This window comes from Ochotona curzoniae, unplaced genomic scaffold (assembly GCF_017591425.1).
Source record: "Ochotona curzoniae isolate NIBS_2020 unplaced genomic scaffold, NIBS_Ocur_1.0 scaffold_3890, whole genome shotgun sequence".
Taxonomy (NCBI): domain Eukaryota; kingdom Metazoa; phylum Chordata; class Mammalia; order Lagomorpha; family Ochotonidae; genus Ochotona; species Ochotona curzoniae.
The window spans coordinates 7685714-7700778 of record NW_024467115.1 but is presented as its reverse complement, the minus strand read 5'-3'; the positions used below and the strand labels follow the sequence as shown (position 1 = coordinate 7700778).

General features: G+C 44.6%; 1 protein-coding gene across 2 annotated transcripts in view; it reads right to left on the bottom strand.

The window, feature by feature from the left end:
• The window catches only part of NCOA7 (nuclear receptor coactivator 7), a 142032-nt gene that overhangs the window by 105224 nt on the left and 21743 nt on the right, over window positions 1-15065 (bottom strand). For both annotated transcript variants that reach the window (XM_040965697.1, XM_040965696.1), the window contains exon 2: window positions 14657-14766. In XM_040965697.1, the coding sequence (XP_040821631.1) occupies window positions 14657-14706 (50 nt within the window). In that variant the 5' untranslated portion in view covers window positions 14707-14766. The remainder of the gene's footprint in view (window positions 1-14656; window positions 14767-15065) is intronic.

Below are 15065 nucleotides of genomic sequence, written 5' to 3'. Positions count from 1 at the left end.
GAGTCTTGGATCTTCTACTTCTGAATCAGTTTTCTGCTAACGATTCTTGGGAAAGAGGCAGAAGATAGCCCAAGGACTTGGGTTCCTGCTAACCCTATAAGGCTGGGAAGGAGTTCTTGTCTCCTGGCTTCACCTGACCCAGACCTGGCTGTTAGCAGCTATTTGGGGAATAAACCAATAGACAGAAGATCTCTTTCTCCCTTTCAATCTGTTGCTCTGGTTTTAAAATAAATGTATCATTACAAAATATGGTAATTGGGGCCATTGTAATGTAATGGATTAAGTCACAACCTGTCATGCCAGAATCCCACAAGGGTGCCAGTTCTAGTCTTGGTTGTTCAACTTCCAGTTTAGTTCCCTGCTAACGTGTCTGGAAAAGCAGCAGAAGATGGCCCAAGTACTTAGAGCCATGCTCCCACATGAGAAACCAGAAAGCAGCTCCTGGCTTTAGGCCTGGCTGAGCACTAGTTTGTTAGAAACATTTGGGAAGTGATACAAGGGATCTCTTTCTATCTCCCTTATTCTCTGTAACTCTGCCTTTCAAGTAAATAAAACTAAAATTTTAAATAGAGGTTTATTTATTTGAAGACAGAGCTACAGGGAGAAAAAAATCTTCCATTTGTTGGTTCACACCCTGGTTTGGCACCTGGCAAAGGCTATGCCATGCTGCTGGGCCCTAGTACTTGCTATCTTTTTTTTTTTTAAAAATACTCTTACTTAGTTGGTCAAAGTACAAAGGGTCAAGGGTTACAGGAAACTGGGTAAGATCATTGTTTCCACATTAATATCACCATTTTTTCAATGTATCTGGGGTCAGGGGAGAAAAAAAGGGGTTGGGGAGAAACAAAGCCCCACCCAACTTCGCACCCATCGCAGGTCCCCGATGTGAGGCAAGCTGCGAGGGTCCTGCTCATGCAGTTTTGATAGTTCAACAGTTCTGAATTGCTGCCAATCTTGCTATTTCAATTGCGATGAAATCTATTCCAAATCCACTGGCTGGCATAGTCTCTTCATGGTTGGGGTTCTGAGAACAGTCAGTAGTTCAGTTGGAATGTTCTCCAAAGAACTTCATCTGAGGTTATCTCAGATCTGATTCGTGTGTTTGCCAGTTCAGGGTCCGGCACAGTCCATCACATCAATCAGCTTATGCACATGCTGATCCTTGCAATTGCTGGGTCAGTTCTGTTTCCAGTCCTGTCTTCCATGAGAACACCCATTGGGGGTGTTGCAGTCAAGCCTGATCCTGCCCACTTCATACTCGGCTCTCACACAAACCAGTGGGAGCTGCAGGCTTGTTGGGGCGACTCCCCATAACTCCCTCCAGGCCTGCCCCTACCCTGGTTCCCATGCATGCCAGTATGTACCGCAGACTTGCCCAGTCTGTCCCACCTCCCATTTAGCTCTCGTACATCTCAATGGGCATTGAAGTCTAGTTCAACCCAACCAACCCTACTTTCCAACCCACACATATACTGGTAGGTGCCTTTCTGTCTAGCCACCCCTCCCCCTGTCCTGGTTTTCATACTCTCCAGTGGGGGTGGTAACCCAAGAGGGAGGTGCCCACTATTTTCCTCCTGGGCCACTCCCACTCCGGGATTATGCACTCTCCAGGTGGTTCTAGAGATTAACTTGACAGAATAAGTTACCAATGCCAGCCTCTGCCAGCTGATACTACTGCAAAGCCCAACCAACCCTCACCCACTCTAATTTTTGCTTGCACCACTCTGAACAGTCAGCCCAACCTGGCTTTTTCCTGATCTAGCTCACATGAGGCCCACAGGTATTGCAGCCCTACCTGGTCTGGTCTGCCCCCATCCCAACTCATGCTCTCTAGTGGGAGTGGTTGTCCAGCAGTGGGGCCCACATTCTGCCCTGCTGGCTTTGCCTCCTCCCCTGCTGGTTCTCATGTGTGCTATTTGGGTGCTGTGGCCACATCTGGTATGGCTCACCTTACCTTTGTATTCTGTAATGTGCACTAGTTTGTGTCGCGACCAACCTGGCCCGACGCACACTATTCTGGTGCTCGGATTCAGCAGCAGGTGATGTGAACTGGTTCAGCCTGATTCACCCCCGACCTATATCAAATGTGTGCCAATGGCTATCTTTCTCTGGCCTGGTCTGGGTTGCTCCCTATCATGGTTCCTGCGCTCACCACAGGGACTGTGTCGCAACAAAGAAGTTTCCCAAGTTCCTCCATCAGAACCCCTCCCTGTGCCAGATCTTGCACATACTGGTGGTTCCATGGGCCAGCCTTCCTTGCTGGCCTTTAACCCATTCTGGTTCTTATTGTTGGATGTTTCAGCCCAGCCAAGGCTTCTCCATACCCAGACACTGCTCACACAAAGTTCAGTAGAGGCAGAGAACTAGCCTAGTCCGTCCTACATCTACCCGGGTTCTCCAGAAGGGTGCTGGAGTCCAGCCCAGCTCGGTGTGCCCAGCCCCAGTCCACACTTGTGCCAAGGGAGATTGCAGCCATATCCAGACCAGAATGCAGCCACCACTCTGGCCCCTGCACTCTCCCATGGGAACCCCAACCCAGCAAGGGTGTACTCTCATAGTTCCCCAACCGAGCCTATTCCCAGTCCTAGATTATGCGAGTGCCAGTGGTTGCTCTGAGCCAGCTTGGCATAGCCTCTCACACCTGTCCTGGCCTTCGCCTTTGATACTGTGGCCTAGTATCCCTGGCTCATGCAGACCAGTCGGTGTAAAAGCCTAGTTCAGCATGACCTGTGCTCCATCCTGATTTCTGTTCTTCCTTGTGTGTTCAGGTTTGCTTGGCCCTTCCTGCTCCGCCCCTTCTAGTTGCAGCTCGGCCCACCCCACATCCTATTTTAGGATGCACCTTCGAGTGCTGCTGCCTTGACCTCCCTAGACTGTTGTCGGTTCCTTTACCTGTAAGTGATGGCAGGTTCCATGATCATACCTATCTCAGCCCATCACCACCCCAGCTCAGGAGCTAACCTGTGGGATTTGTATTTCCACAGGGTTGGGCCCACACTTACCCCACAGAATCTACCCCAGGACCTAGTTCTCTTGCATGCTGGTTAGTGTCTTGATCCTACCAAGTGTGACCAGTCCACTGTTCCACCACTCAGCCAGGTACTGGTACCTAGCCCTGCCAGAGAGGACCCCATCCATAGCTTTGGTGTGAACCGGTGTGTGGCAGTCAGTGATGCTCTATGCTAGCAGCCCATCTCAGGATTCTTAATTGGGCTGGTGAATCAGTCTGGCCCAAATTGATCTTATGGACACCCCCCTCCAAAAAACCAGGTGTCAGTCCCCAGGCTTACCAGAAAGTGACCCTGTTACTGGGAATCACCCAGAATTCATCTCTTACCTGCACTCACATTGGCCTTATTCATGTGTGTCCCTAGGTAGCAATTACATATCCTAAAAACTCCAGAGTTCACCACTGGGCGGCCAGCAGGCACTTTGGCCCAAGTTCCCAGGACTGGGTCCGGCCTGGCCTGGAGCACCCTCCACAGCCGCCACACTGCAGGGAGCTGCTTTTGCCCCAGCCCCATGGCCTGATCCCCTCCCAAACTAGTCCTGCCGCAAGATGCTAGCGCCAGGGCGGAGCTCTCCCCAAGTTGTTTTACAATGTACAAATTGATGTGGGTTGCCAGGACTCAACCCAACCTGTGAAGAAAGCAGATCAGCCAAGCTGTGTTCTACAGGCCCCTCTCTGCCATCAAGGTGTCATCCAGCCCTGGACAACACAGCAGAGCCTGTGTTCTGATTGGAGAAGAACAGGGTCAGGCTCAAATCCTGCTTTGCTTACCTACTGCATCATCTCGATGAAGTATTCAACTCCCTTAAGTCCAAATTTTCTTAGCAATCAAATCGTACTTGAGTGTTAAAATTAGCTATTTAGTGTAAATATAATCTAGATCCATCTTCATAAGCCTATGTCACAGTAAGACATACACAGAAAGGACAGTACTTACAGTGAATGCTGAGGTAAGATAAACATCATACAAATGGTGATCAGGATAGGTCCCTGGGCACCCAATGCCTGCCTGGCCACTCCGACGGCTGGGAGGCTCCTTATCTCCATGAGACCTGTTTGAGACTTCATAGGATGCCGAGCAATAACAGTGGTGAGGTACTGATTCCCAGTCATTTGTATAAAAGCCATGGTATAGTGCCAACACATCATTACATTTGCCTCATTAAGGTGGGTTCCAACTTTTAAACAACAGGATGCCTTTGGTTCATTAAGGTCCTAGTGATTATATACTATATAATTCAGTTTTTAACATTTTGCAGAACATAGCTATTCTCCTAATAAATTAGCTTTGGGAAAGTGTATGATTTCAATTGAGACTGCTGTCATGCTCTCAGATCTGACTACCAGCTCAAGGGATGCGACTATACGGATTATGTGAGAAGCTACAGGTGAATTTAGAAGGCTAGGAATGGTGTGTTATTAAAGGAATGCTGGGGGGAGTAGGCATTGTGGTATCGCATGTTACATTGTTATCCATGGTGTTACACAGCCATTTGAGGCCTGAGTCAGTGGATGGAAGATTCTCTCCCTTTCTCTCTTGACAACTCTCCTTCTGTAACTATACCTTTCAAATAAGTAAATCTTTTTTTTTATAAGGAATATCTGAATAACCACTGTGCCAGACATTCTTTGTTCCATTAGCTCAAGCTTCCCAATTATCTTGGTTTGGTTGTATTTGAAAAGTTACATGATTTACTAATCATGCTTTAAAAAAATAATAATAAAATATGCAGTTGAATGAGTTCAATCTGCAAATCCTCTTCCTTGAACAAGACAATGAGGAACCAGTAGCTCAGCTCTAGTCCTCCCTGTGGTATCCCATTTGAGCTACTGCTTCTCCCTGTTTTTAGCTACACTGCTGCCTTCTTCAAAACCACTTTGTTCTCCAGTTGTAGGCAACCGCCTAGGTTGCCTCATACCTAGTCAAGCGTTGCACTGCTGGGAGAAAAGCAGTCAGTATCTGCCAAACATTCAAGGCCAGCTTAATTCCAAATGTGTGTTAACTATACCAGTACGCCAGTATAGTTGCCTAGTCTATATGTGGGGAAGGCAAGGAATGCCAGGCTGGGACATACCATCCAAGCCCCCAGATCTGCAGGCCAGGAACGGGGTATCTACAGACTGCCCAGAGAAGAGATTCTGGGGACAAACAGGAGTAGAAGAGCTGAGAGCATGTTTGACAGGGGAGGAATGACTTCTGGGATCATGCATGGACTAAGCCACTGCAGTCACAGATAAGTGAGGGAGCGGAGATGGAGTGGTTTAAAGAGGAGTGAAACCTGGTTCAAGATCTGGTTCAGGCGAAAGCACACGACCACATGGGAGACCTGGGCTTGGCTAAATAGCATCACCAGCCACCCACTGGCATGTGCAAAAGCTGGGGCTGGGGAGAATGCATGACTGGGCTAGGCTGTGGTACCTGCCTATGAGTGTGCAAGCAGGGGTGGGCCACGTCAGGCTGGGACAGAGCACCTACCACAATGCAAGAGAACTGGATCTGGGGGCAGTTTATGTAGGGGAATTGTGGACTCATTTCTGTGGGACTATAGTACCTGACAGTTTACTAAGAGAGCTTGGGGTAGTGATGGGCTGAGCCAGGTTGGACCACAGAACTCCAGCCAGACAGCAGGAGCTGGGGCCAGGAGGAAGCTTGGGCAGGGCCAGATTGCAGAACCTGCCAGCACATGCAAAGGCTGGGACTGTGGGCAGACCATGCACCTGCTGGCACAATGAAATCCGGGACTGGCAGCAGGCCTAGAAGGATAACTTGGGAAACTACCCTAGTAAAGCAAGAGCTGGGGCTGGGAAAAACAAGAGCTGGGGCTGAGGGCAGGCCAGGCAAGACTATAGCTTTCATCAATGTTTTTGTGGACTGGCTCTGGAGACAGGCCAGGCTGGACTCAGTTGAAGCACCCATGGGCATGCATGAGAGTGAGGACATGGTCTGGGTCATGCCTGTTTGGGCTAGGCTGCAGTATCCACCAGACAGAGCTGAGACTGTGAAAAACCATGCCAGGATAGGTTAAAGTACCCATCAGCACACCTAACACCCAGGGACAGGAACGGGCCTAGTAAGAGGAACTCTGGGGACTCCCTCACTGGCTACAGCTCCCACTGGTGAGTGCAAGAGATAGGACTGTGGGTGGACTAGCCTAGGCAAGGTTGCAATACCCACTGGCATGTGTGTGTGTACTAGATCTGGGGGCGGGCCAGACTGGACTAGGCTCCAGCACTTGCTGGAGATCGTGAGAACCAGAATGGGTATGGGACAGGTCAAGTAAGGCTGTGGCACCTGCCCAGTCTCATCAGAGCAGGGGATGAAGAGGGAAGACTGGCTGGGCTAGGTTGTAGTACCCATCAGTGAGTGTCAGAATGGGTACAGGCCAGTTAGGCTAGGTCACAGTAGCCACCAGTAAGTGACAGGACTGGGGTCCAGCCATGTCAATCTGGGTAGCAGCACTCTCGAGCAGCAAATGTTAAGATCTTTGCTTGGGGCAGCACTAGTAGAAAACTTGGGGAACCCCCTTGTTAGGCCAAAATTCCAGCTAGCAAGTACAAGAGCTGGGGCTGAGGTAGGCCTGGCTAGATTGCAGCACCCAATGGCATACGTTTGGACTAGGTCTGGGAGTGAGCTGGGCTGGGCCAGTTCACAATACACACTGGCATAAACAAATGCCAGGACAGGGTATAGGTCAGGCCAGGTTGGACTGCAACACCCACCAGTTCACAAGAGGATTAGGCTGGGAGTGGGCCAGGCTGGTCTAGGCTGCTGTACCCTCTGGCAAAAGCTGTGACTGAGCCAGGCTGCACCATCTGGAGATGGCCCATCTCAGATTGGGCTGCAGCACCTGCTGGAATGGGTAAGATCCAGGACTAAGAGCAGGTCTGGTAGGGGAACCCACAGCTCCCCTGCTGGGCTTTATTGCTTCCAAAGATGAGTGTGAGACCAGGGACTGGGTCTGAGGCAGGCTTGCAACACCTGCTGGCAAATGTTGGGACTGGGTGAAAGTCTTGTCAGCATGAAAGTCTTGTGCCCCATGGCAGGCACAAGAGCCAGGGCCTGGAATAGGCCTGGAAAGGGGACTGTGGGCACTACCTGTTGGGCTGTACTTCCACTGGTAAGCATGAAAGCCAAGCTGAGGGTAGGCCAGGCAAGTTAAGGCAGCAACACCCATCAGCATACTTGGTCAGATATGGAGGTGGAGTGGCAGCACCCATGGGTATGCAAAAGGATCAGATGGGATGTGGAACAGACCAGGTAAGGCCATAGCACACGCCAGCACACACAAAAACTGGGGATGGTGGTGGACCTGCTGGAGGTTATTTGGGGGTCACCCCAACTAGGTTGTGATACCCACTGTTTGCGTATTACACAATGTGTGGTGAACTGGGCTAGGCTGGACTAGACCACCATACCTGTTGGTACGCATAAGAGATGGGGTGAGGGCAAAACTGACCAGGCAGCTATATCCACCAATATATGTGCATTGACTGCTATAGGTAATGGACCAAATCTGACCCTACACTAGCTGGCTCACACAAGAGTCAAGTCTGAGGTCACCCCAGATGAGGTTTCTTCAGGGATTCCCTAGCTAGACTGCTGGATTCAAATCCCAGTCACAGGAAAAAATTGTAAGAAGTGTGGTTCAACCTTAGAGTGCTTATATTGAGACTGGGCCTTCTCAGCTACTGATGCCTGTTCAGTGGACAGCATGCCCAGATACACATGGGGGATATTAACAGCCATGTATGCCAACAAAGGACATCAAATGCCTCATCAGATGTTGGGAAACAGAAAGGTTGGACAATTCTGGCTAAGCTTTGCAGCAAGTGTCTAGATCTATAGATGCACACTGAGGTGGATTTGGTAAGCGAACAGATCTTGGAAAGACCTTCTCAACTCTGGTGCAAAGAAGCTGACAATGCCTCAGAACTCTCAAAATCATTCAAGCAACACCCTCAGAACATCATTTCCCATTTCAGGGTACCTAAGATGTCATCAAGTTCCCCATCCCTGGGTGCTGATGTAGTTAGACCGCAAGGAGTGGACTCCTCCCGTCCCTTAATCTCGCTGCAGACTAGGAGAACAGAAAGGAAAGAACTGAAACATTTGTCCACCCACCTTCCTCCATACCTTGACCCTACCCGCTCCAATTAGAGGCCTACATGGGAAACAGTTATAACTTCCTCTCAGTTAGGTACACTACATTTAAAAAAGAAAACATTCTGTTAGTGGGTCATTCTCAGACATATTTAGCCTTAAAGATTTGAAATGTACAAAAGAAGTTTAGTAAACTTGTCCAAAGTACACACAGGAAGGATTTTCAAACATTAGGTGTTGTTCTGGTAGGTCAGAGGAGAGGCTGGCCAGAGGCTGGGGATACGAGTGTGGAGGGATGCGGGGAACAGGGACAGTAGCTAAAGCAGGTGCTATATTCCACATTCTTCAGCACTGAGACACTACCAGAGGTGGCAGGGCTCATGGCGTGCAACATGCAGGGGGTGGTAAGAGCAGAGAGGATGTGGGAGAGGCAGTTCTGCTTCTCTAGATAACCAGTCATGGGAGCCAAGAAGTCTAGGAGGCAGGAGCAACAGGAGGCAGAATCTACTGCGGATTCAGTCAGTCTACCGACTGGCCCTTCCACACCTTATCAGAGGCATTCCTCTCCTATGTGGGTTAACTACAAATGTATTTTTGGTGCCTTTAGTTAACCACTGATTCTAAAAAAAAAAAAAAAAACACTCTTCCAAAGAATTTTCAAGCACATATATAAAAAGCATAGAGGGCTTACATGAAAAATCACAAAAGTCGAATCATATCAAATGAATGTGGGGGCAAACAGGCCCCATATAGTACCAACAGAGAAAGACCTGCATTCCAACCACAAGTATGAGGAAGAGAAAAAAGGGTCTTAATGATACCCAGAGAAAGATCAACAGAACAGAAAGCTGAATCTATCCAAATGAATGAGTTTTTATTTATTCTTCAACATCTGTCAGGGATCACAGAATTAACATACTGCTCTTGTATACACATTGCAAAAACATGGGAAATTTCTCGTGAATCATTTCTGAATGTATACAAAATGACACTGGAACTCCTGAAAACTTCCAGCTCCAAGCTGAGAAGATCCTGAAAATGAACCAGTACTTCCTGCTCCCTCCAAGAGAATCTGTCTGGGAGTAACACTGACCCACTCCAGTGTGCTCACTTTTATGGCAGTATTTCAAGGTAAGTTATGACGAAGGAAGGACTGAGTGACCCTCAAATCACTACATATTTATCCCAATGTAAAAATATCATCTCTTGAATTTACTTTGCTGTTTATACTCAGAGAGTGCTATCAACACAAAGGAGTTTTGGTAACAGATGTTTACCCAACAGTCATACCATGTTTAGGAAACTTGATGATATCACACAAAGATGGCCATTTAACTACTGGGGAGGGGACAGGGAAGGAGGAAGCAGCAAGCTGAAAGGCAGGTTTAGGGTTCCAAGGACACCACTGGGGTAGCAGGCAGAACCTTAGCATGAACCTTTGCCTTGGTTTCTTTTGACAGCCAGACATCATTTTTGTCAGGTGGTGTGACTTCGAAGAAAACGGCGAGGTCCTCATCTGAGTCTGATTTTGCCTTCCTCTTCAGGCACCTTGCTTTGATAGCCTTGAAGTCCCTAATCCAGAGAAATCTCCGGGTTTTCAGATAGTCACTTTCAGGTGACATCTGTTTGTAATTCCTTTCCATGGTGACAGCACACTTTTGTCAGAAGGCATTTGAAAAGATGTGTAATGGTATCTGACTCTCTTCTGATGATGGGTTTGGGAAAGTAGATTTTGTTCTGTTTTTTGCTTTTAACAGCTTGACCCTTTCTGGCTGTCATACAGATAAACTATAGTTCTGTTCTTCCCCCCCCCCCCCCTCTCTTTTTCTCTCTCTCATTCACTCTCCACTTGTCACTTTCAAATAACAAGTCGGGTTGAATACAGTTGATTCCACAGCTCTGTAACTGATTCATGGCAGTGCCCAGAAGGTCACACCTAAGCACTTTGGGTATGTTTTTGTTTTTCTTCACTTAATATTTTTCTGAAGAAGTTAAGGTATACACTAGAATCAAATTTCACATATCAAAGTGAGAAAACTGTGGGTACTCCTTTAGTTTTGGTCATGCTCTCAATTTAAGTGTACCCCTTATTCTATATTTCAGGGCAGGAATAACTTCAACCAGAGTTTTAACATTGAGTATGTAGCTTCTAACATACTATCAGTTATCGCTAATTTTGGAATCACTTTGGATTCAGACTGAAAAGGCACATTCAGCTTTTAAAAATGCCTTTCAAATAAAATAAAAAACCAACAAAAAAAAGGACAGAGTAGGAAAAATATTTGCATGCCACATAAACACTAAAAAATTAATATTGATAACAATGCATTCTCTAAATTCAACAGTAAGAATAATGAACAATTTTATAAGAAAAAGAGCATTTCACTGAAGAGATTTCACTGAATTCAGGAAATATCCAAATGCCTAATTATCCCATGAAATATTTAACTTCATTAATTGAAAAAACTCAAATTGAAACCTTGATGAAATATCACTATGCAGTTATCAGAATCACTAAAATTCAAAAATCGTGCAGACCAGTATTGTGGCCAAGCTGCAACTCCTGAATATTTATCCCAAAGAGATGAAAGCTAATGTCCAAATAAAAGCTCAGACAGACGATTTGAGCAGCTTTGTTTATGACTGCTCAAGTTAAAAACAACCCCGATACTCTTTCATGAGTAAATGACTAAAAGCTGTAATAGCTCTCTTTCTCACTCTTCATGCAGATATAAAAAAGAAGAAATGCTTTTCCAAGAGAAAAGAGCCTTGAGTAGGGAGTTTTAGATCTCATCTAGTCTACAATATAATGGCCAGCCAGCCAGCCAGGAGAAAATTCACTTTGCAAACAGCAGTATGTCTTCACAAGCACACTTGAAAGGTAAGTCTTTCAACTCCTTGTGAACCAACTGAAGATTTCAAATACCTCTTCAAAAAGAAACACGCTTTGTTTTTGTCATATCAAGGCTGCTGCACTTTAAGGCACATGTGGTTTACACACCTCTTCTCTTGATGCTCTCTGGAAGCTGCTATTGGCCAAGATAACTCCTTAACGAGTTCTCCTGCTTTAATATAAAAGATCCTGGCCTGTCACATGAAGCTAATTTGAAAAACTTAATCATTGCCTTAGGTAACCTAACCAACTGGCCAACTTTTACAGAAAATGTTCAAGTTGTGGACAATTAATAGGCCTCCCAATATATGTTGATAGATGGCTGGCACTGCGGCATAGTACGCTAAGCCCCTGCCTGGGACAACAGCATCCCATATGGGTGCCAGTTCCTATCTCAGCTATTCCACTTCTGATACAATCCCCTACTTATGACCTGAGAAAGCAGTGGGGTATGACTCAAGTCCTTGGGCCCCTACACCCATGTGTGAGACCTGGAGGAGGCCTCTGGCACTTGGCTTCTGATTGGCTCAGCTCTGACCATTATAGCCATTTGGGGAGTGAACCAGTAGATGAAAGGTCACGTTTTCTGCCTCTCCTACTTTCTGTAAATTTCTCTTTTCAAATAAAAATAAAATATTTTTAAAGAAATGCACATATATGCTGATAGAATAAGGAGGAGAACATGCAGTTAAACTATTACCTCTAAACATTAGTATGTCCACTGAGAGCGATACCAAAAATCTACAATCAATCTAGATGATTTTATAATCTATACAGAGTCAATTTACCAATATCCACTATTTGGGAAACAACAAAATATATTCTTCCCTACTCAATGAGATTCTACTTACAATTTGTTTTTATCATACTAATTGATAAAGCTGCCTGTTTCAGGATCTGAAAGCTTTCTAGAGTAATTATGACATGAAGGGTTGGGGAGCGGCATCTATCGCCAGTGACTGAAAATTCTTCAGCTCATGAAATGGATCCATTAGTTGAGATGGGAAGAGATTTCCAAACCCAGGGGAGCCAAGGTCCATACTCCTGATCAGCGGGAAAAAGACAGGATGAATCTACATCCTTCAACACTCCACTGGAATTAAAAGCTAGAAATCTCTGAAAGGGGATTGATATGGGATGAGGGAGGTAGCTAGATTAGGGCTATAAACTGGAAGTCAAACCTTCACCTTAGCCCTATGTAATTCCCATCCACCCACCTGTCAATCAAATGACCCCTCCCCAGGATATGCCTGTCCTAACCTGGGGATGGTAACATGTAACACTCCCCTCTGTAAGCTTATAAGAACCTCAGCAGTTGGGGGCGAGGAGGGGTGTCACTCTTCCCATGGATAGAGAAGAGCAGGGTACTCAATTTTGTCTCTCCCCTTCCAGGCCTGTTCTGTTCTTGAGCATCACCCGCATGTTTCTGTGATTTCCCCACCTTTTAAATAAACTTTATATAAAAATAAGCCTCTGTGATAGATCCATCAAAGGCTACTGAGCAATAAGAAAAAAGAAACCACTGATACATGTAACAGCTTGAACACATCAAGGGAATTGTGCCAAGTAAAAACAGACAGCTGCCAAAAATTACATAGTATATGATCCACTTCTGTGATATTTTAAAATAACAAATTACAGAAATTTAGGGTAACAGGTGTGTGTGGGGATTAGCTATGAAATGTGAGATTCTTTTTGTAGAATTGTTCTATACCTTGGTTGTGGGGATATATACACATATCTGTATATGTGATAAAATTTTATACAACTGAATGCAAACACAGGCATTGCAACTACTTGAAAACCTGGTGAAATATTAATAGGGTTGGTGACTTACACAGTCACCAATTATGTAACAGTCTTATAAATGTTAGTTCTAGGGTCCATTGGCTAAAGGACACAGGTGGCTACCTATTCCCTACAACTATACCTGGGTCTACAATTATCTCAACATAAAATTACATGGTTCTCATTTATCCCATTTAAAACAAAATTACTTGAAAACCAGAGTCAGAGAAAGAAGGAGATCTTCCATCTGTTGGTTCAATCCCCAAATGATCAAAATGATCAGGCCTAGGACAGATGAGATCATGAAGACTCAAATCAGCTCCTTCATGCGATTCTAGCACGGCAGCTTAATGTGCTGTATTACATTCCTGTGTAATGTTTCATCTGCCAAATGCCTAATGTCTTCCTTCCATAATCTTGTTATTGAGTCCTAATAGCAGATCACATTTCACTGCAACCAATAATTTAACTCATGCTTTTCAGGACCACTGTTGTGGTACCCCCTGGTATGTAGGCATCCCATATCTGAGTGCAGGAGTTCTGGTTTTGGGTTCCAGCTATCTACTTCCAATCCAGCTCCCAACAAACGTGTGGAGGAAAACAGTGGAAGATGGCTCAGACGTAGTGCCAGTTTCTGGGTTTCTGACTGTCCCAGGCTTGACCAATTTAACCATTTCTCCTTCTCTCTCTTTTTCTCTTTTTCTCTCTCTGGTGTGTGTGTGTGTGTGTATGTGTCCATCTCTGTCTCTCTGCCTTCCAAAAATCCCTCTTCATGATTTATCATTCATTCTTAACTGGAGCATATCTTGGGAGAGAATTGACAAACTTTTAAATACCTCAACAGCAAAACAAATATAAAGTAACTTATGTCAGATATTTATCTTAAATCTAAATAATAAAGTATTTATATAGTAGATCCTTAAATGGTTTCCTTACTCATCCTATTAACTATAAAATTCAGCAAGATTTCTGGATACATATATCAATGATGATAACATCAAAAAACACCGGATAAGTTCCAAAGATTATATTTACAAACAGGAAATGATCTTAAAGGACCACCCACTGAGGAATGGCGATGGAACAAGGTTAAATTCAGAACTGAATATTAATAAGTATTTCAACTTAAGAGACCACAATAATCATTCTACAAAATGCAATGTTCTCTGAATATGAAAAGCTTCCATTGATCAAAATAATGTATACATGTTTAATGTGTCATTTATTTCATTATCATTAGTGAGTCATTGCCACAAAGATATTTAAGCCTATACACAAGAATCAATCGCATGCTAGACTGCTTCTATGCAGACAATGCTGGAAGCACATATGCTGGAAAAGATTAAGCCTTAAAAGTGACACAAATTCCAATGACTTCATTTTCCCAAATCTTTCTAACTCCAAAAGCACTTTGCTGTAATGGACTCCCCACAAGGTGGCAAGCATAGATTTTTAGTTATGTATTAAACCAATTAAACTACAGTACAGCAGGAACCATGCATGTAAGATTTAAAATCCATGGTAAGCTGCACATGGCATCCAGAGTAAACTGGTCAGTTTGTACTAACTGCCACAAATATTTTTAATTATGTGAATAAAGTGCTACTCAGCCTGTCTGAGTAGCATTGACCTGGGAGAACTATCAAAGAAAGAGAAGAACCAAGTGCTACAAAACCCTGTATTATCCCTCTAGCATATGTAAGAAAAAGCATAAAGCAAAATATTTTGAACACTTACTGATCACCTACTTTGTGTATGAAGTCACAAAACGCAAACAGGCAAGTAGTACTTGCTGACAGAGTTTTAATAACTATGTAAGCATTTTCTAAAATAATAGATACAATTTTGCAAAGTTCATGCTTACCTAGCAAAATAACTTTGTTTCCGTTCCTTCTTTTCTTCCTTGGTATCCATAATACACAATCAAAGTGCAAAGTATTTGTAAAAGTCCTTTTTGATCACCGAGTCATAACCCTGTAACAAAAAATAGCAAATTGTAATTTCAGTAGTTTATAAAAAACAAAGCAAAAGACAAACCTTCACTATGAAACATGGTCATAGGAGTCAAACACAAAATGCAAATGTTTGTGAGAGACAGAGAGGGGAAAAAACTACATTGAAATACAGATGTTAAACTAAAGGGGCTGATGAAAACCACAACTAAAGTGTTCTCCTCACATTAACAACTATCTCAAAATATATAAAAATGAAACTTCGTTGGCTTCAGACAACTATAGGCTAGCTATGTAGGTGCTATTTTTAAAGTGTTCTTG